Source organism: Muntiacus reevesi, chromosome 3 (genome assembly GCF_963930625.1).
Source record: "Muntiacus reevesi chromosome 3, mMunRee1.1, whole genome shotgun sequence".
In the NCBI taxonomy this organism is placed as follows: Eukaryota; Metazoa; Chordata; class Mammalia; order Artiodactyla; family Cervidae; genus Muntiacus; species Muntiacus reevesi.
Window position 1 is genome coordinate 200106088 of NC_089251.1, and position 22969 is coordinate 200129056.

General features: G+C 42.4%; 1 protein-coding gene across 5 annotated transcripts in view; it reads left to right on the plus strand.

Annotated features, from left to right (window-relative positions):
- Nucleotides 1-22969, plus strand: part of CLASP1 (cytoplasmic linker associated protein 1) — a 266484-nt gene that overhangs the window by 116503 nt on the left and 127012 nt on the right. For all 5 annotated transcript variants that reach the window (XM_065931368.1, XM_065931366.1, XM_065931370.1 and 2 more), the window contains exon 8: nt 4068-4135. In XM_065931368.1, coding sequence (XP_065787440.1) covers nt 4068-4135 — 68 coding nt within the window. The remainder of the gene's footprint in view (nt 1-4067; nt 4136-22969) is intronic.

Consider the following 22969-nt stretch of genomic DNA (forward strand, 5'->3'; position numbering starts at 1 on the left):
TTTCTTCATGTGTCTCATAAGTGTCTTGTTGAAACTGAACACTTAAGATTATGCATTGTGACAGTTTTGAAAATCGCATTCTTCGCCTCAGCCTTGCTGTTGTTGGTGCTTACCGTTTTTGTTGCTCACGGCTTACTTACTGACCCCATAGTTCTGTGAAGTCTGTATATTTGGATGTGTGTGGCTACTTGTCATCTCTTCTTGGCTGGGTTAGTGTTCAGCTGATGATGGGAAGTTTCCCTCTCATTGTCTTTGCTGAAGGCTCTCTGTGTTGGAACATAGCTCAGTGTTACGGCAGGCAGTGTATGCATTTCTGCCTTTAGACCTCTTTACTGCTGCTTCTGCAGTCTCAAGGTCAGCCAGAGGTGAGACATTAGTGCTGCAGTCCTTCTTGGGCATGCACACAGCCTTGCCCATGTATGTGACCTTGTACATTTCCCAGTAATTTGTCGGAGCTTTTCAGAGTTTCCTGAGAACATCTCCTCTTCCAGTTTTTCCTTGTAAGTTTTTTTTTTTGTCAGTTTCTTTGCCTGGAATGTTATTGCCATCTCAGGCAGCTGCCATGTTAAACAGTTGTGAATTCTTTTTGACTGTGGCCTCAGGAAGAAAGATCTCTCACTGAGCATGCTCTGAGTGAGGTCAGGTAAAGACAAGCCCTGTGGATGGGGGTTCAGGAATATGCAGACAGATCATCAGAAGATGACAGTTCTCTGGGAGTGGGGATTTTTTTAAGGGTCTCCAGGCTTGTTCAACTCAGAATTTCTAGTGGTTGTGAGTCTGCTGGTTTCCAAACTGCCATGATTGTGAGGCTGTTCTTTTTCAGCCTGAGTTGAAAATGGAAATAGGGCCCTTCCAAAGCAATGGAAAGCTTGCTGTTCTTATCAAGATTCAGCCTTTTTGTTTGAAAAATGCTTGGATTGTTAGAAGCCTTTGTTTAATTTCCAGAGTTTGGGAAAACTTGATTTTGTCCGATTTTGCTGATGTTTTCTTTGCTTCCTTGAAGGACCAAATTTTCAAAGGTTCTTAGGGTACCTTTTTGAAAGGATCCTCCCCCGTTTGCTTTTATGACTATAATATTTTCTCATTTATTTGGAGATGTAAACAATGTATTATAAAATCTGTTCATAGTCTCTCCTCTAAATTGAGGGGCTTACCTGATAGCTCAGGTGGTTAAGAATCCGCCTGTAATGCAGGGGACACCGGTTCAATTCCTGGGTCAGGAGGATCCGCTGGAGAAGGGATAGGCTACCCACTCCAGTGTTCTTGGGCTTCCCTAGTGGCTCAGCTGGTAAAGAATCTGCCAGCAATGCGGGAGACCTGGGTTTGATCCCTGGGTTGGGAAGATCCCCTGGAGAAGGGAGATGCTCCCCACTCCAGTGTTCTGGCCTGGAGAAGCCCATGGACTGTGTGGTCTCTTCTCTAAATTGAAGTGTTGGGGTATCCGTGTGTTCAGTTTAGTCTCTTTCATGTTAGAAGTTTTGCTGATGCATCATGATCCTTGGTTACCTGCTCAGATTGAAGAGTAGCAGACTGAAAAGCCAGTTATAAGCTGAGTGTATAGGTAGAGTTTGTTTACCATGAGATTGCTAGTATTTGCTTTTAGGAAATTATTTTAAGTTTATATTATAAGCTATTCTAAGAAGGAATAATTTGATCACAGTTTTGCAGTAAAATAAACACCAGTTGGATTGAGTTGAATATAAAATTTAAATTCAGAAAAACCAGGGTAAAAATGATATTGGATTATTTGTCAAGTTAGTGAAGAAATTTATTTTATATTTGAGATCCAAAGATTTAAAATTTAAAAAGTGCAAAAAATGGTGGTTTCAGCAGGTAATCATTAGCTATGTATTCAGTGTCTCTGAACATAGAAAACTCACCTGTTAGACGTGCAGATTGATAGGTTCCAAAAGAGGCGTTTTGTATGGCTGTGCCCAGAGCAAGTAGACAAAAGCCATTCTTAAGGGAGGTTTATTGGTGTTGAACTGTCGTGAAGCCAGATTACTGCCCCCTGGAGGTGACCATCTTGACAGCAGCCGTGGCCGAGGCATTGCTGAGCAGTGAAGAGGGCAGCGGTTGAGACAGGAGCGTGAGAGCAGGGGGCAGGCCTGTCCGCTGCCTGAAGTAACTCTCAGTTACGGTGCGGGTGCCAACAATGGTAATCGCTTCAGCTTCTTCAGGCCTGGTTGTTGGGCCTGCTGGTTACGGGTAATGTGGCCACAGTGAGTGGGTGTCACCTGAGGCCTACGTAGAGTCTGCAGACACTTCCACAGTTGCCATGGATAATGGTGAATACTGTTCTAGGAATGGAAGAAATGCTCACCCCCTCCCAGTGATTTCAGGGAAAACCAGCTGGAGATCTCCTTTGTCCCTGCTGGGCAGACTTGTAGGCCTGCTCACGTCAGAGGGTATAGTTGTGACTCAACAAAGTGGTAGCTTGGTCAGGTCAGGCCCTGGCAACCTGTATAGGGGTATTATTTATGGGCTTGTTAAGCCATTGGGAGTCTTTGTACTTAGAAAAGGGAAGGTGATGGACATCATAAGAACTTAATTCTAAGACATCTTGCCAGATTTTCAGTGAAACCTGAAGTGGAAAGTGAGTGGTAGTGTTACTCATCTGGTCCAGGGGTGACAAATAGATCTTTAATTCAGTGCCCACTGTGATTCATTGGTGATAGCTGTCTGGAGCAGTTCTGAGGAGGCTTCTGAGGGTACATCTGGGCTTACCTGGAGAGATGGGTTAAAAGATCACTGTCTGTCATGAAATGGGAAGCAGGAGAGGCAGTGCATCAGGCCAGTTCACCTCCTTCATTTCACCCCTGTTCACTGATGCGCATTTTGGGTCCTCTGGATCTTAGAATGCCACAGGGTAAGTAGGCTAGAATGAAGTGTAGAGGTAAATAGGCGCTCTAAATGGTGGAAACCTTCCAGTCTCAGCACCTAGGGAGCTTAGTGCTGGCCCAGTGAATGAATGCACGTGCGAGCTGACTCTGGAGTGTGTGAACCACCTAGCTTTCCACCGTTAGGGTGGGGACAGCAGCAGGTACCAGCCCTCTTAAGTGGTGATGTCACCCTCTTACATGACAATGCTTGGTGTGCACAGACTACCAAAGATGATACAGGTCCCATCCCTACTCCCAAAGGGCTTCCATCTGATTGGAAAGGAAATCAAACCTGTTTGAAGTGATTAGAACTTGTATGACAGGCTGGTTTGTAAGAAAGTGCTATTTAACATTTCTAGTCTGATCCCTGAAATGGGTGGTGCAAGTTTGAATGCAAAAATGCATGACTTTGTAATCTCAGCCTTTATGCTTATTCCAATATACCTGTAATTTGCTCAGAAAACCCTCTTTTTTCTTGACTACAAGGTAGGATTCCAACCCATTCCAGTTCCTCCCATTTTTGATGTCACTAGGATGGAATATTTGGCCTAGTTAAGGAGTTTCACTGCTTTCAAAATGTCAAAGTGAAAGTGATCCATTAATAGAAAATATGTGTCACGTGGATTTTTAAGCTGAAGATTATCCAGTCACAACATTTACTTTTAGAGAAATTACAGCATTTTTTTTTTGTAATAAGCAAGAGTCACAGAAAAAGCTTTGTATTGTATCAATGCATTCTGAAAATCTGTACTCTAAGTTATCAGCAGTATGTGCTTAGAAATAGGAGAAACAAATACTTTTCATGATGCGTACATTTTGTTTGGAGATGTCAGTCAGTTTAGTATAATGTATGATAGCCTGGCCTCTGATTCTTACTCTCGGGTCTGGTATCACCACCCTGACCAGCTGTGTCACTTTAAGTAAGGGGGTCTAGAGTTCTCCATCTGTAAAATGGGTATGATAATATATAATTTCTTACACAGCTGTTACAAGAATTAAAGGAGATCTTTCAGTTGGAGCCATTAGGTCAGTGCTTGGCTTAAAACAAGCATGGCTCATTTCTTGTTGGCATAGTTACTGTTGTTATTAGATGGGTCTCAGTGAGTAAGACTCAACATTAGTGTAAAATATAATTGTAAACAATGATGGCTAATAGTTTATATATATATATTTTTTTTCATACAGGTTGAATGTAATTTTTACAAAATTTGATGAAGTCCAAAAATCTGGAAACATGATACAATCTGCGAATGGTGAGTAGAAAAAGCAATCATTCTACTTGTGGTTTTTCAGGTTTGCTTTTAGCCTAAGGAATGCTATCTTCTGATTCTGAACAGCTGGATTTGATATTGTACTAAGCGTTTCTAGGTGTGAGCATTTAATCTCCATTCACCCACCTTCCCAGGCTGGAAACGATGGCCTTGTCATTGACTTTCTTCCGTAACCTGCACTGAATCCACCATTGGCTAATCTTATTGGCTTCTTTTAAAAATGCATCCAGAATCCCGGAGGTTCCCGGTGGTGAGCACCGCTCTTCTCCTGGTTCAGGGCAGAGTGGCCTTTTACCTGCACCCCGTGGCAGCTCCTAGCCAAGAGGCTGGATTTTTCTCTCTCCTAACACCCAAAGCCTGTTTTCACTCAGCCGCTGGAGTGATCCTTTTAGAATGCAGTGCAAGTGATGTCAGTCCTTTGTTCATTCAGAATCCTCCAAAGGTTGCCCAGCTCAGGGGCTCATGGGGTGCTGCTGGGCCCTGTGTGGTCTGGTGCAGCCCCCCATTCTGGGATCATCTTGTGGTGTTCTTCTCAAAAGTTCTCTTGGCTCCAACCCATTGGCCTCCTTGCTAATTTGTAACATTTTACATTTGTCCTGCTCCAGGGCCTCAGTGCTCCTGATTCCTTCTGCTGGAGACACTTGCCCCTGGCTGTCTTTGAGGCCTTCTTGCCCCATCCAGGTCTTAGCTGCAGGCTCCCTTCATTACACGGGCGTCAGGATCAGCATCCCCCGTGTTGTGAGGGGATGCACTCTGCACTCATCCTGCTTGGTTTTCCTTCTTAATGTATATTACTGCAGAAATATCTTTTTGTTTGTTCTTGAGGGTAAGAACTTTGTTTTATTCTCTTCTTTATCCTTAGTGCCTTTTGGGAATCATCAAAAAGTCTGTTGCCATCAAGAACGTTTCTAGTCTTGGGTACCTCATTGTATCATAGCCATTTCACAATTGCTGGGGATCTTAGATCATAGCGTAGTTTTTACATTTCGCGGTTGTTTAAAAAGTTTGAGTGATTTCTCCCAGAGTGACACGGTGCCTAAAGGCAGAATAGGAACAGAATCCAGGTCTTGTGACTCATACTCCAGCTGCATACCCATTGTTGTCAGTAAGGAGTTGTCTTTAAATAGCTTGTTTCTTATAAAACACTTTCATTAACCCTCTTATTTCTTTTTTGTACATTTGTAAAAACATTATAGCATTCAAAAAAAGATTAATTATGATTTAGCTGTCACCAACAAATTATTTTTCTTTTCTAATTAATTTTCCTGTAATTGTATAATTTATATTTAACCATGGCATAATTTATATTGTGTGTGTGTGTGTGTGTGTAGTTTGTGTGGTTTTCTAGTTTAAAACTTGCTGGCATCAAGATAGAAAGTACTGGGCAAAGCGGTAGGAGGGGTGGCAGAAACCGAGTTTGTGCTTCCTGACTTTATTGTGTATGAGACAGCATCTCATTATAGTGTTGGCCCTGGGGACAAAGACCGCATCCACACTGGAGGCCTGCCTGGAAGATTTTATCAAGGCAAGGTAGTGCTCAGGTGTGTTCAGTTCTTTCCAACCCCGTAGACTGTAGCTCCCCTCACCAGGCTGCTCTGTGTGTATATCTATACCTATACATACATAGGTTAATACACACACACATGTACACACATATACACACATATATACATACACACATATACACACATATACATACATTAACACACACATATACACACACATATACACACAAACACATATATACATACACACATGTATATACACATATATGCATACACACATATACACACACACATATATACATACACACATGTATATACACATATATACACACATATACACACATGCACACATGTATATATACACATACACACATATATACATATACACACACATATATACATATACACACATGTATACACACACATATACATATACACACACACACTTCATGAGTAGTTTTTCCTCAGTTTTATTGAGAAATAATTGACATACACTGTATACTGCTGCCGCTGCTAAGTCGCTTCAGTCGAGTCTGACTCTGTGGGACCCCATAGACGGCAGCTAAGGACTCTATGTTTAAGGCATACAGCATGGTGGACTGATTCATGTATACTTTGAATAGTCTGTGATTTTTTCTTTTAATTTCCTTTAATCTATTTATTTTTGGCCTCACTGCTATGGCATGTGGGATCTTAGTTCTCCCAGCAGGGACTGAACCCATGCCTCTTGCATTGGAAGCACAGTGTCTTAACCCCTGGATCACCAGGGAAGTCCCTATTGTATGAGTTTTAATGAACGTGACAGTATGATTTAATCCAGCATCCTGTGGCTTTGGGTAGTTCTCAGCAATGTTTTAATCTAATTGTCTTGGTAAGAATATTGCCCCCAGTTTCCTTATTTTTGTGGAATGTGTGTGTGTGTGTGTGTATGTCCATGTATGTGTATGCATGTGGTATAGAGGTAGGGTTGAGGGTAAAAACAGTTCTGTTATGCATCTATATTAAAAAAGACAGTTTGTAAGAAGGCCTTAACTCAAAATTTTTTAGAGACTTGTTCAGCTTTTTACTGTAGAGGCATACTTAGGAGATACTGTGGGTTTGGTTGCCGACCACTAAAATAAAGCAAATATTGCAATGAAATGGATCATGTGAAGAATTTCATTTCTCTGCACTTATAAAAGTTATATTTACACCAAACTAGTTGTTTTTAGTGTGTGATAGCATTATATCTGAAAAAAAAAGGAAATGTATGTACCTTAATTAAAAAATACTTTATTGCTAAAAAAGAATACTAACCATCCCCTTGACCGTTGAGTGAGTCATAATCGTTTTAAGATAGTGACTTCAGTGATCACTGATCACAGATCACCATAACAAATAGTACTAGTAATGGAAGAGTGGCACAGAGACACAAGTGAGCAACTGCTGTTTGGGAAAATAGCTTCAGGATATTTGCACATTGCAAGTTTACCACAAACCCTTCAAGTGAAAAAAAAAAAAGAGGAGGAAGGGAGGAGAGAACATTTCTGTGTCTGCAAAGTGCAGTAAAACGAGGGACACCTGTTGGCTTGTATTCTTACGGTTTAACTGTTAGAGCCAGAATAGAATAAGGTAAAGGTGCATGTATGAAGGCTTTAGAATCCCTAACCCAGACTGTTCAGTCTGTCATCAGTAACTTTGGGAGATCAGCAAGATGTGCACTCACTGCCATCTACAAGCAAGAACGGTTTTGTCTCTCTCAGACGTGTGTTCTTTTCTTTTCCTTTTCTTGCCTGAGTGCCCTTGCTGGACGCTTAAAGTAAGAATGGTGAGAAGGAGCTCCTTGCCTGGTTGCCAGTCCTAGGGTTTTCATGACTAAGTTTGATGTTAACTGTAGATTTTTGATAGTGCTCATTGATTCCTGTTTATCTGAGTTTTTTTTATCACAACTAGGTGTTAGAGTTTTTTTCCGAAATCATCAGCCTATTTTAAATATTGAGATATAATTCATGCCAAAAGAATTCACCTTTTAAAAGTGGTTTTTCATATATTCAGAAAGTCATACACTTATCACCACTATCTAATCCCAGAATATTGTCATCAGCCCCAGGAAGCCTTGTGCTCATTAGCACTATTTCCCTTTCCTTCCAGTCCCTGACAGCCTACCTTCTGTCTCTGCAGATTTGCCTGTTTTGGGCATTTTGTATAAATGGAATCATGGTGTATGGATTCTTTCACTTAACATAATATTTTTAAGATTTGTCCACCTGGGTGTGTGTGTGTGTGTGTGTGTGTGTGTGTGTGTGTGTGTGTGTGTGTGTGTGTGTGTGTGTGTGTGTGTGTGTGTATCAGGGTGTGTGTGTGTGTGTGTGTGTGTGTGTGTGTGTGTATCAATCAATATTTTGTTTCTTTTTATGGGTGAATAATATTTCTTTCTATAACTATACTGTGTTTTATTTATCCATTCATCAGTTGAAGGACATTTGGGTTGAGGTTTGAGTTTTTCAGCTGTGGTCTTTTCAAGATTGTTTTGACTCTTCTGGGTTCCTTGCATTTCCATATGGATTGTAGGGTTCTAATAGGGACTGTGTTGGACCTGTAGACTGTTTTAAGGAATATTGTCATCTTAACAGCCTTCAGCCTTCCAGTCTATTAACATAAGATACCTTTCAGTTGATTTAGGTCTTGAAGTTATTTCAACAATGTTTTATAGTTTTCAGTCTACAAGTCTTGCACTGATTTTGTTAAATTTATTCCAGGGTGTTTCATTCTATTCATTCTATTTTTTGGTGGTGTTGTAAATGGGATTGTTTTCTTCATTTTATTTTTGGGTTGTTTAATGTCAGTATATAGAAATATGGTAGAATTTTATATTTGATCTTGTATTTGGCAGTCTTGTTCAACTTGTTTATTCTCTTGATCTTCCCCTCCAGTGACTTCCTTAGGATTTTCTGTTTACAAGATCATTTAATCTGTGAATAGAGATTGTTTTTTACTTTCTAATCTGGATGCTGCTTTGACTTCTGTTGAGCCTGATGATATTGTGAGTTACATTGCTTGATTTTTTTTTTTTAATGGTAAACTATTCTCTCATACTTGGAAATAAATCCCACTTGGTCATAGTGTACAATTCTTTGTGTACAGTGTTGTGTTCGGTTTGTCATTACGTTGTTGAGGAATTTTGCGTGTAACGTCATGAAAGAGGTTGGCCCACGCTTGTTCTCACTCTCCTCCCCCAACTTGTCTGGCGTATTTTAGTGTCTTTCAGTAAAACCAGGCACACGTATGTCTCCATCTGGTTTTTCTCATTGCTTTGCCTCTCTCCTCCCCTGTATAGCACTTCTCCTGAGTGGTTTGTGTTAAAAAAAAAAACCAAAATTCAGCTGAGTAAATTTTAACAATCTAATTGGCTTTATTGAATGGGTCTTGAGTTGGGCAGCATCCCATCTGGTGAGTGTGAAAGGGAAAGATTTTTAAAGGCAAGACAAGGAGGTCATGTTCAGAAGAGATTATTTCAGGCTAAAGTAATGCACCTGTGGGGGATGGGATGGGGCTGTTTGGTAGTGACCTCATCTTCCTTTGGGGGCTGGAGGACGCCCAGGAGACAGATGAGCTCATTGGTGCCGGCCGGGAAATGCCCGACCCACCACAGGACACTGCAGTCTAGGGGAGGCGGGCTCTCCACTCTGGTGGCGGGGCCTAGTGTAAGTGCCTGTGTTGGGCCTGTGGGTTGTTGTTTTTTTTTAACATCTGTGTTCTGTGTCTCCGTCTCTTCACCTTGTAATCACTCCTTGACCCTCTAGTCTCGTGGTTCCGTCTTGTCGCTGAGGCAGCTGCTGGCACCATCAGCGGCTGACGTTTCCCAGTCTGCACCCTGCCGAGTCACCCACCTTGCCTCCTCTTGAAGCATTCTTCCTCCTTGGCTTCTCTGGCCTCACTTCATTCTGATTTGTTGCTGTTGTTGGACTATTCTTTCTAGATGTCCTTCCTTTGTTTAATGTCTGCAACTTAAATTCTGAAAGCTTGGTCCTAGGCCTGTTTCTTTCTCTCCTTTGGGTGGTAATTGTGTATGACTGGAGCTTCATTGACTAGCCAGATAAAGCGCTTCTTGCCCACACTTTGTCTTAGTGTTACTAATCGATGTGAAGGAGCTGCCTGTCTGACATTTCTTCTTGTATTGGAGACATGTATCTAAACCCAGATTCTTATTTTCCTCTTGTTCAAAGACAAAACCCCAAACAGCTAAACACAACTTTGTCCTGGATCTTCTCTGTACGTCTTCCACTGTCTGTCCAGGCGTGTAAATTGGAACGTTCCTATTGTCCCAAAGGCCTCGTCTCCCTCGCTGCCTGGGTGTGTCATCGCTGGTCGTGTGGGTGTTGACGCGTCTCACCGTCTCCAGCACTCTGATGCCATCTATCTAAAACCACCTGCTCACTGTCCTCCTGCCTTCTTCCTGCCCCCCCCCCCCCCCCACCCCTGAGTCTGTTCTATTTGGTGTAGGACATTGTCAAAAGGAGAAACAACCTTTTCCTCTTGATGAAAACTGTTTTGTGGTGGAAGAGACTGAGGCTGGAAGATCTCCTGTTTGCTTCACCCAGGACAGTGTTAAAAAACATTTAAATACTACCTGCACTGTCGCTTTGATGTTCGTTTGTGAAGTATTCACTTCTCCAAAGTCTGAGCAACTCAGATCTGCACTTTCTTGGAGGTGGACACAATGTGTACCAAGCTCTATGGACGCACAGTGGGGTGGGTGCTGCTGAGCAGGGGTCTTCTGACCACCCTTCCCTGTTCATTTCTTTGTTTGGAAAACATTAAGTGTACATTAACATGGGTAGATGAGAGTAATGGACCCCCATGTGGCCACCAGCCAACTTTACCAGTTGTCAGCATACGGCTTGTCTTGTTTTATCTCCCATCTGTCAGAAATAATGGGCTGTATGAAGAAGAGCTAGAATACATTATGTCATTCAAGTCAGATTCAAGATGCGAGCATGGCCCTTTATATTGAGTATATTTTAGTAGAAACATTAAAATAGAAAGTAAGCATCAGTTCTAGATTAGGTATATTCTTTTTAGGAATTTTGCAAGTATTAATCTCCTGAAAATATCCAGCCCATTGTTACCATCAGCTTCTAAGAACAGAGGGAAGAAGTTTCAATGGGTTACTCTGTTCCAAGAGAAAGGAAAAGGCATTAGTAATACCACGTGAGTTCTGTGGTGATGCTCGCTGGAGAGGGTGGGCTTCAGTCCCATGAAGGGATTCGTTGAAGAGTCTTTCCGAATACTTCTGTGTTGCAGGCAGATTCTGCCTCCTGCCCTCCCTGCTTGCTTTTGTCCTTTTTTAGTCTTTTTACTGTTTCAATTTCTTGCTCTCAGGGTAACCCAAATCCTTCCCAGTCTGCTGCAGCCACACTCTGTCTAGCCCTGCGGCCTCATCTCGGTCTGGCCACCCCCTTGGGCCACCTGTGGTTCCCTGTCTGTCCTCTTTATCCTTCCTCTTAAGATCCTGGTACGGGGCTCTGCGGTCTCCTCTTAGGTCACCACCTCTCACTCTTTCCAGCTCAGCCGTGTGACTGAGAGCACATCGCTTCACTCCTGGGAGCCAGCTTGCTCCTTCATTGTGCAGAGTAAGTGAGATCAGATGTCACATCTCCCAGTACAGCGCCTGGGATGGGGTTCGTGCTCAAAGTGATAGGTTTCTCCTCTCCCGCTCCATTTTCTGGATATATTCATTTTTTTGTAATTATAAAGAACATCGCTTGAGAATAACTGTCACACTTCTGTTTCTTGTGGAGTATTGGGTTATTTTGGAGTTGTTGTTGTTGTTCAGTTGCTAAGTCATATCTGACTCTTTGCAACCCCATGGACTGCAGCACTCCAGGCTTCCCTGACCTAAACCATCTCCTGGAGTTTGCTCAAACTCATGTTCTTTGAGTCGGTGATACCATCCAACCATCTCATCCTCTCTTGCCCCCTTCTCCTGCTCTCAGTCTTTCCCAGCATTAGGATCATTTCCAATGAATCAGCTGTTGGCATCAGGTGACCAAAATATTGGAGCTTCAGCTTCAGCTTCAGTCCTTCCAATGAATATTCAGGGTTGATTTCCTTTAGGATTGACTGGTTTGATCTTCCTTGCAGTCCAAGGGACTCTCAAGAGTCTTCTCCATCCCCCTACTTCAAAAACATTGATTCTTCTGTGCTCAGCCTTCTTTATGATCCAACTCTCACATCTGTACATTACTACTAGAAAAACCATAGCTTTGTACATGTTTAAAATTTAATGCACGTTTTCTTTAACAGTAATCCCCTTCTAAAAAATGGTATTTTTGAGGTATAATTCACATTCCATACAATCAACTCATTTAAGGTATTTAATTCAGTTGTATTTGATGTATTTACAGATATGTACAACCATCACCACAGTCAGTTTCAGAACATTTTTGTTGCTGCAAGAGAGAGACCTTTTTAGGTTTTTATCTGTCACCTCCTTATCTCGATAACCTCCCCTCCATCCCTACATCCGGCAATGGCTAATCTACCTTATAAATTTGTCTTTTTTGGACATTTCAGGTAGATGGAACCATGCAATATATGTTGATTTCTGTGTAGCTTATTTCACTTTGACAGAATGTTTTCAGGGTTTGTGCATGTTGTGGAGTGCATTAGTACCTCTCTTCCGTTGCTTGGCTGGAGCACATTTTGTTTACTGTGTTCAGTAGACATTTGGATGATTTCTTCCTTTTTGGTATTGTGAATAGTTTATGAATTTTTGTTGCACATATGTTTTTAATCCTTTTGAGTATATACCTAGAAGTAGAATCGCTGGATCCTGTGGCATTTCTGTGTTCACAGAATTATTCGTCCTATGGAGGAACTGTCAAACTGTTTCCCATCCCCATTTTATATTTCCCCCAGCGATGTGTGAGGGTTCCATTTTCTCCACATCCTCTCCAGCAAAACAAAACATACACTGTTTTCTTTCTGTTTTAAAAACCTAGCCATTGTGGTGGGTGTGAAGTGGCATCTCATTATTTTGATCTGCGTTTCCCTCGTGATTAATGATGTTGAGTGTTTTCATGTACTTGTCGGTTGTTTCTACAAACGATCTTATTTGGAAAAACTATTCAAGTCCTTTGCCCATTTCTAAATTGGTTTATTTGTGTTTTTACTGTTGAACTATAAGAGTTCTTTTCATATACTAGTTAATAAGACTCTTACTAGATACTTGATTTACAAATACTCTTCCAATTTTTGGTTGTCTTTCACTTTCTTGGCATCTAAGGTTTTAATTTGGATGAATTCTAATTTATTTTTGTTGCTGTTGCTTGTGAACAATAAAGCTCCTTTAAGTAAGAAATAAAAGCTCTGGATTTGAGCTAGGTTGAAAGGAACTGTTGATGTAATAGCAGTACACTTGGGGAAGAAATGGGTTTTGTCCTGGGTTGTAATTCTCTTGACATGTTCAAAATTATGTTTTAAGGTGTGTAATTGATTATATAAATGCCAGAGACTTCGTTTTTCACAAGTGTTAGACTTGTGACAAAAACAGCAGTGAAAAAGCATCTGAGCAGCAGTTGGGGGTGAGTGGCCTGGCTGTAATGGAATACTTCAGCTTTGTGTGATTCTTTTTTGTTGCTAGGTTACCTGAAGGCCTTTGAGTTTTGAGTGGCAGGAATATGAGAGTTAAAAATATGTTGTTTTGTAGATGTTTCTTTTTTCCCATCTCCATGTAATTAGCAAACCCCTTGAAGCAAAAATTACAGTTTTTCCTTCTATGGGTTTCAAAAAGCAAATTATTTTCTATGTACATTTTAAATCATGCAGATGTGCATATGCTCATGGGAGAATTGGATTTTCAGCATGAAAGAGCCAGTAATTATAGACTAGTCATTGTCCTTTATCTGCAGCCACTTAATGATCTTTAACTGGAGTTGATTGAAATGAGGCCCATAGATGTTAATTTGGTTAAAAATGTGCATGCTTTTGAGTTTCTTGAGGAAGGTTAACATGTTTATGAGGAAAGAATGAAACTATCATGTTGGTTAAATCTATGAAAATTCTATAATAAATCTGTAGCTAAAGAAAAGTACTTATTTGCTGACAAACTATAAACTAGATAATAATCATAAAATTATTAACCCATACCCATATATCTAGAGTATCACTTTGCTGTAAAATGCAGCCTGCCTTCTTTTGTTTTACTAAAATAATTTGTTATTTGAAAAATGCTAGATATCATTTCTCAGTTGTTGGAAATGAGAAATACAAGTGTGAAAGCAAATAGACTCAATGGTGAATTGTTAGTTTTAGGTAAGCTTTGAATTGTTGTCCACTGTAGCTAGGACAGAGCTTTAATTTAAAGTCTTCTTTATTAAGAAGCTAAACCATTATTGTGTAGTATTTTAAAACAGTGGTTTTGAATAAGTGGATCGAGTGCTGATCATGGGCTCCCCCTGCTTGTTTATTAGATTCTGCATGTTACAAGGCTTGGGATTCTGGTTCAGTGTCTTAGGAAAGTGTTTCCATAGTCACGGCTGCGGGGATGATATATCACAAGACTGGCAAGCTTGCTGTGCTGCCCAGGGAGACCACCCCCTAGAGTAGCCTGGAAGAGACTGTTTCTGATGCCAGCTTCAGGAGCTCAAGCTGCAGGTGACAGCTTACTCTATCATCCTCCGTGTGGAAATAAGATAGCCTTTGTACTTTATTCTTATTTAAAGTTTATGTTAAGAAATTCTCTTTTTCTATGGGGCGGGGGTTGATCAAGTAGTTGGTTAAAATTTTTTTCCATACCATTTTTAAAGACAGTTCTTGCCATCCTTAGCCTCCAACTAATAAAAATAAACGAAAAAAAAAAAAGAAAGAAAAAGAAAAAAAAATAAACTCATTGCATTTGCGGGGGGTGGGGCGGGGAGACGGTTCTCTGACATGAGTATCTCTGACGTGAGTAACGTCAGATAGAGAAGGCCCCTGCTCCTTGAGCAAGTCACTGTTCTGTAGAGGGTAGGCTTTTATTTTGGAATGGGGCGGCCGCTGTCCTTGGTGCTGGGAGCGCTGGAGAAGCCTGTGGGTGGAGAGTTTGCGAGGCGTCCGCAGCTGTGAGCAGGTGTAGCTTTCAGAGCAGCGTTCTCACTTGTGCCTCCATCACCGACAGTCATGACCACTGGGAAAGGTAGGCTGCTCTAATATATTCTGGAAAGTGTTTGTAGTTACTGCTGTTTAACTCAGAAAAAAGATGTTTGGGGTATTTTATCATTGCTTTGATAGCTAAATATCATGGGTGAATCAGGCAAATAATTGTCATGGCTGTTTGCATTGAGGCAGGGAAGAATTATAAAACTTGCGGCTCTGTTAACGTTGACCCTCAAGGACTAGGAGAGAGGAATTGGGCATCGAAGGCTGAGATTAGCTGTGTTTTCATCAGCCTCTGTTTGTTTATGTGCTTTTAACTTTTTCCCTGTCTCTTGTATTCACAGTAAACGGCTCATGAAAGTAAATTCTTTTGCAATTACAAGACATTTGTTAGTAAGTATAGCCTGTCTTGAAAGGAATCTACTGGTTGGAAATCTCTATGGTTTTCCAACAGAGGGTAGAAAAAAGCACATATAAATCAGAGTAGCGGAGGGGTTGCATCTTTCTTGAGAATCATCGTGTAAAAATTTTTCCTTTTAAAAGTTTTGCATTTTTTAAGTGTAAAAATGGAACTGGAGAACTATGAAAGAGGCATTGTATATCACAGGTCTTAATTGATTAGCCTTTGGTCTTTCCACGGAGGTTTTGCCCAGGTTTTGGGAGCATTGAGAGGATGTGAAAGAGCTCCATGTGAACAAGGTTTGTGTTGGAAGAATGCTGTGGCCGTGATGTGAGTCACCTGTATCCATGTCTCGCTTTCCGGTGGGACGGGTTTCCTGGCAGGCTTTTAATTTGTTGTCTCAGGGTTTCCAAACCCTTCAGCTAAAGCAGGTATTACACAGAGTAAATTGTGGGCACAGTAACAAGTGTTCGTTTGTCTCCCCGTGCGGAAGCTGGCGTGCGTGCGACTCGTCTGCTCTGTGTTCGTTCTTTTGTCGTGGACGATGAAGGTGTGTATATGCCTTCTGAAACTTAGTTTGGTTGAGTTTGCTGAAAAGTCATACTGGAATTCTGGGTTATGCTTGTTAATTATATTTTAAAACTGAGAATTGAAAGCGTATATTGCTAGTGCTCATTTTTATTTCCCTCCTCATTACAGTATAGTGTAATTAGGTTAAGTTGCTGTAGGAAATCAATACCCGGGCAGGAGAGCTAAATAATTCATGTTCTGAAGTGACCTCTTTCAGCACCCGTCATTTGAGGATTTGGAAGTGTGTTACTTAGAAATAGCATTTGTTTTATGTTGTATTTTAGATTTTTTTTTTAAACAACAGGGAAATATAATTATCTAGTTGATCACTTTATGTTCAAGACTATGGAGAAAACCTTATGGCTCTGAGTTTAAAATAAAGACTATTCTCTCATTTGGTAATTTGTTTCAAATGACCTACCTCTGTAGTCACTGTTGCCTAAAATGCAGGCTTTAAAAGCACTGGTACCTGTTACCCTAGGGAGCTGCAGATGCAGTAGGAGACAACAGTTAAACGCTGTTCATTGTAGCAGGGGCATATTCGTATCTTCCTCTGTCAGCCCATCTTCAATAAGGAGCCCACAACAGTCTGCAAAATACAATGCCAACCGTTTTCTACTATGGTGTTGTGTATTTTAGTATTTTCAAAGCGTTTTCTGAAATGTCTTTTGTTTGTTTTTATTTTCAGATTTTCCCAGCAGCCCCATGAGGAGGAGGTGGGGGGGACGGGAGGTTTGAGTTCTCTAGATGGGCTGGCAGCCCTGGACTTGGCCATCTTAGACCTACCTTCCTGCCAGCAAGTGTCCACCCAGCTGTTGTGATAAAATCCTGACTTTAGTTTGTTTTTTTGACTCTGAAATTGTGCCATTTTTAATATAGATGCCTTAGGGAATAATTAAAATCTGTAAGCATTCAAAGAGCTATTATTAAAATAGGCATTAGCCTGTTTAGACAAATAGTGTTTTAGACACTGTGAAAATATGCCATCCCTAATCAGCTGTTTGCTCAGTGATGGATGAGTGGGGGGGCATGTGGGGTATTCTGGGATTGGAAATCATCGTACGAAGGTGGTGAGTTTGTTTTTGAAAGCAGTGTGGTATTCTTGCAGGGGAAGTGCAGGGGAAGATGGCAAGGGCCTTCTAGGCCATGCTAACAAGCTGAGGCTTTTGTTGCAGGCTGTTAACATCTCAGATTTCAACTTTAAAAAACTGGGCAGAGACTGAGGCAGGGTGAAACTTTAATGGTACCACATGTAACATCATGACAGCCAAAGAGCTCCATCCTCTCTCTCATTTCAGAAAACAAGGGACACTAACACCAGTTACAAAAAAAGAAAATTAAAATGATGTCATTTAGAATAAATGCTGCCTTTTAAGTGAAATAAATTTACCTCTGAGAAGTTTGCAAGTTTTTCCTTGAAGTTCCCAGTTTGGTGCAGACTGGTTAAATTATCCAAAAACTGTCACCTGTCCTGCAAGTAGATTTGGGGTCTAGGTGACTGAATCATAAGTGGACAAGTGCGGGTAGGTGTGTGGACTTCAGAATCCCTTTGTCTGAGTGTGTGTGTGTGTGTGTGTGTGTGTGTGTAGGGGGGCCTGAGCAGGTGGCTGGTCTGTGAGACCCGGTTCCCTCGTGTTCCAGGTGGGGGAGTTCAGTGATTCCTGTGCCACTGCGAGGAGTGAATGAGGTGATGCATGTAACCAGTTGGCATGGCCCGTAAATACTGTCTTGTGTGTTATTGGGATACAGTGGCGGAGAGTCTGCCTGCTAATGTAGGAGACGCAGGAGGTTCAGGTTCGATTCCTGGTTTGGGAAAATCCCCTGGAGGAGGAAATGGCAACCTACTCCAGTGTTCTTGCCTGGACAGTCCCATGGACAGAGGAGCCTGGTGGGCTGCAGTCCATGGCATTGCAAGGAGTTGGGCATGGCTTAGTGCCTGAGCGCACACAGATCTGTTACAGGGACACAGTCTAATGGGAGGGGAGCGTTGGGTTTAGGTTTTGACATGATGTGGTTGATGTTTTTGTTAGATGTGAAAGTTCCCTCCAGAGAAATAAGATACAGAATCAGATGTAGAATAAGATATCTTAAAAAGAAGCTGCCAGTCTGTGCCCCTGTCTTGGTTTCTACCACCACCGGGCTCCGCGGGGTTTGCAGATCCTAGGGCTGGAACAGGGAGTATATGCAGTAAGCTTGGGTGTCCTGTAGCGCCAGACAGTAAGAACATGCGCTGACAAAACAAAAGTGATGGAGGCTTGTCAGCGGTCACAGGCAGCAGCCACGGACTAGAGCGAGAACAGTTAGAGCCGTGAAGTGGTGCCGGATTGTAGCCCAGAGCATCAGTGCTGATGAGGCTGTACTGCTGCAAATCAGTGACTGAGTGTATAAGCAAGTCTCCATGCAGAATGAACGCAAATGGTTTCTGTGGCCGTCCCCCCAGAGGCGGGGAGCGTGACTCCCGGCTTTCTGTGCGCTGTATGCGGTGTCGCCTTCGCGGGGGACGGTGTAGGAAGGGGGACGGTGCCCTTCCAGAGGCAAACCCGACACACACCGCCTCAGCCAGGCGACTGAGGTCAGCGTCAGCGGACGTGTCGACCACGTGTGCTCTGGACAAGATGTGAGGAGAATGGCATTTTACCTCTGAGCATCTTCTTTCTCAACCCATAAGCTCTATCTACACTTGGAAACCTCAGGCAAACCCAAGTTGAAGGACTTTCTGTAAACTACCCAACCAGCACTCCTTGAACTGTCAAGGTTGTCTAGAACAAGGAAGTCTGAGAAATGTCACAACCCAGAGGAGCGTGGTGGTGATTAAATGTCGTGTGGTGTCCTGGATAGGGTCCTGGGACAGAGAAAGGATGGTGGGGAAAATAGGGAACTCTGAGAAAACCTGCTTGTGGACTTCGAGTTAATAATGTTGTATCAATACTGGTTCATTAATTATAACAAATGTCCCAGACTATTATTTATGTTAACAACAGGGAGACAGGGTATGGGGAGTCGGGGACCCCCTGTACTGTCTTCACAACTTTTCTGTAACTTGGATCCTATTCGAAAATAGAAGCTTCATTAAAACCCCAAATGGGGAATTCCCTAATGCTCCAGTGGTTGGGACTCCGTACTTCCATTGCACAGGGGGCTGGGGTTTGGGGGAGCTAGGATTCCATAAGCCTCCATGGCCAAAACAAAACAAAACAAAATGCTGGAAAGTAGTAAGGGAGTTGGGTAGAGAAGCTTTTTAATCTCATTTTGTTTTCTTCTAATATTTCAATTATTTAACCATGTTTATACATTTGTTGATTTTGTTCATTTGAAAGAGGTTGCAGAGTTTGTCTAGGTGGTGGAATTCATTGTATTGTCAGAATCTCACCTCTTCTTTGACTCTGCGTGCATGCTCAGTCGAGTCCGACTCTTTGCAAAGCCAAGGACTGTAGCCCACAAGGCTCCAGGCTCCTCTGTCCATGGAATTTTCCAGGCAAAAATACTGGAGTGGGTTACCATTTCCTCCTCCAGAGTCTCTTCCTAACTGAGGGGTCGAATCCACGTCTCCTGCTTTGGCAGGCAAAATTCTTTACCACTGCACAACAAAGCTGTCTAGGTGGTGAGATTAGGTTCTCTTAAGGTTAACGTTCTGTGTATTTGAAACATCTATTGTTACTTTTTAAAAAAAACTTGGAGGCAAAGAGAGTGGTTTGGACACTATTAATAGCAGAAATCCAGCTAAGAGATGAGGCAGAACGGAATGAGGACAGCCTCAGTGTGGTGGGCGTGGTGGTGAAGGTGAGAGCCAGCAGGGAACTCCCTGGCCGCATCTCAGGATGATGTGTGGGGAGACTGTGCCTGACCGTGTGGTGCCGGGCTGGCTGGAGCAGGGCTCTTGGGGAGGGAGCAGTTCAGAGGGTGGAGAAATGATTGCAGTTTTAGACACTAGAGCTTAGAATTCTATTTGTGTGTGAATTCCAAGTGGGTTTGTATCTTGGAGTAGGGATGGGGCTGGTATTAGAGAATTATAGTTTACTAGAATATAGGTGTTTCTTTTCAGTTGTCATTTTATTTCCCTGTCTTTTTGTATTGGAATGTGATATTTGCTTCTCTTGGGTTCTTGAGAATGCAGTCATTAAATCAGGGATGGGGGATTTGAGGGATTATTGCATGAGAGGCAGACAGCTCTGGGTGCAGTCACTTTAATGTGGGAAGATGTTCTCGTCGGGAACCTCTTCCAAATTTGGCTCTAGATTTTTCCAGCTGACTTGTTTTTGCTCCTGTGTAGTGGTTGTCGAGAAAAATTGGGTCAGGGTTGGTACAGTGATAATTAAAATGACATTTCCAGATGAATGCAAGGTGTAGGTCTGATATTTGTGGGGTTTGGGTTCTGACATTAATTAAGCACCAATACCCCTTTAGGGCAAGTTCAAAGGTAGCATAAGTTGTATAGTCAAAAGGAGAAAAGAATGTTGAATCAGTGAAACAATCCATTGTGATTTTTGTCACTATGACATTCAGAGATTATCTGAGGTGTTGAAAGATTAGTTGCCACTTCCTGGAAGTTCAGTTTTCAGTCATCAGTATGCAGACTTTTTTCACAGTAGTTCATGGTGCTTAAAACGTTCCCCTTTTCCTATGAAATAGTAAACATGTCCACATATGTTCACTGAAAATAAATGTGAGAAGTGAAGTGAAAGTCGCTCAGTCGTGTCCAGCTCTTTGCTACCCCATGGACTGTAGCCCGCCAGGCTCCTCTGTCCATGGGGTTCTCCAGGCAAGAGTACTGGGGTGGATTGCCATTCCCTTCTCCAAGAGATCCTCCTGACCCAGGGAAGTCTCCAGCATTGCTGGTGGATTTGTGAGAAGTAACTGCCTAGTTAAATGCCCTACTATAACTTATTACCATGTAGACAATTAGGGTCGTTATAATTAGTAATTACTGCGGTCTATGTGCCTGTGCTATCTCGGGATCAGTTTGGCAGTCTCTGTGCCTGTGCTGTCTCGGGATCAGTTCTGACTGCCGCTTGGGTTATCTCGGCCCAGGGACACATGTGGATCCCACTGGAGTCCACGCTCCTTGTCACCCAGCTTAATTAACATCTGCTCAGTTTCCAGATGCAACCGTGCGGAGACTTCTTAGGGCCCCTTCCCTGGGCCTCTGAAGCCTCACCATGCTGCTGGCTGTCAGCTCTGAGAGTGGAAGTGCTTCAGTCTCTGAATGTCAGCCTCCGGTTCAGGGACACATGAACATCTTATGAATACACAGATCATGGGTGTGTGAGTGATACTTATTCTACAGATGAAAGACAGGCAGAGAGAAGTTTGGTAACTTGTCCAAACTAAGAAACCGTTCCAGGTTTTGAAGTCTGGAGAAGAACTCTCTGAAACCTGTGCATTTTACCTGTCTGCGTGCTGCCTCCCAAAGCTGGAGTCACACGGGGAAGACTGAACTCCGGTTACTGTTCGGCTTTCTCGGTGTGACCGCACACTGGCTGGTTTACACTGTGCTAGAAATGCCAGGCCTTTATCCAGCATGAAATCGTTGACTATGAGGTCGGAAGGCTCTCCCTGGCCCATCCTCTTGGTGGACGTGCACAGAGGCTGGGTCCAGACTCCGCCGTCACCCAGCTGCATGCATGAGTGTACCACTTCTGCACACAGCCACCTCTGGCACAGATACCCAGACACTGAAAACAGATCTACTCACTAGTCTTTGGAGTTGCGAGAATTGATTGAGCAAGACAGAAAAAATAGTAAAGTAGTTGGAATGGGCTTCACGAGCTCTTCTTACAGCCAGGTTCAAGGGCTGAGTAAGTGTATACATTTGATTTTTATAAAAATGAAATTGGAAAAGAAAACAATCGAAAGATCCTCTTTTTTAATCCTAAAGTTTTTGTTTGGTATCTTTAGTTTACTTGGGTTTCTTTGTACAGAAATGTGAACTGGGTTTGAGTGCGGCTAGGATAGGCAGTCACAGCAGCATTTCGACCGCTTTGTAATTATGTAAATAATTACAGCATTGTGAATTCCCAAGTAGCTATGAGGATAAGTTCAATAAAATATATTAGGGCCTTAGCAGCGGTAAATTGGTTTTAGGTCTGTGTGTGTTATAGTTATTCAAAGGCCGTATTCCTACAAAAACTATAGAAAACCATCAACTAACTATAATGTGATTTTAACTTTCAAATGGTAAGATAGGAATTCAGATTTGAATGAAGATTGCACTAGAGAAAGAAGACACAGTAATAGTTGCAGAAAATGTGACAGACTCAGACTCTTGAACATTTACGCAGAGATACTTTCTAGGAAAGAGTGCTAAATTCTTTAAAAAACACTGTGGATTTTTGTTTGCTATGGTGGTTCTTTCTTGGAATCTCTTTTGGAACTATCTTGGGCTTGACTGATCTGTGTTTCATAGGATTTAGGGTAATCCTTTGATAATCCTTTTGATAATCTTGTTTCCTAGAAGAAAAGGCTTGAAAGGAGTTAAAAATTCATGCTTCGTGAATATGAGTCAGTAGTGAACTGACTTTAACTTTCTACCAGACTGTGTGTAGGGGCTGAAGCAGGATGGATTCCAAGCTGTATGAGGACTGTCTTCTACCCCAGAGCACCTGTGGCATCTGGAAGAGAGAGTGTGGCTTAGGTGACCAGTGAGTTAAGCCTCCTGTGTCCCTTTTCCTCCTCTAGCTGATTGGCCTGGGTTTGGGTGGCTGGCGGAGGAGCAACAGGATGGTCCCAGGTCCCCGCTCCGGGACCCTCACGGGCGATGGGAGCATGAGAGGGAGAGGTGCCCTCTGGGGTGGCTCTTCCTGCGTTTCTCTTACCCTGGATGTGTCCAGAGCCGGGTCTGGTAGAATGTAAAGCCGGGACTTCCATCTGGCCAGAGTTCGTGAGGCTCACCAGTCCGTGTTAATACAGAGACTGTTTAAGTCTTCCCTGAGCTCCGTGGCCAGCTCTTCTGGCAGAAAGGCTGGTCCATCCCGGTCCTCCCTACTGGTCCCCCGAGAACCCTTTGATACTCAGGATGATGAAGTAGCCGTCTGTTTGTGCCGTCCCTTTTGATTGGTTCCAGGGAGAAGTTTATAGTCTTTTTGAGGTGTGTAGAGAGAGACTCTTCTTCAAGACTGATCTTCTATACCTGCTATTGCTATATTGCTGTGGGTTCTTTTCTTTGGGGAAGGCTTTGTATTAACATAGTTAGTTTAAGTTGGGCATCCAAACAGGGCAAGAGATGCC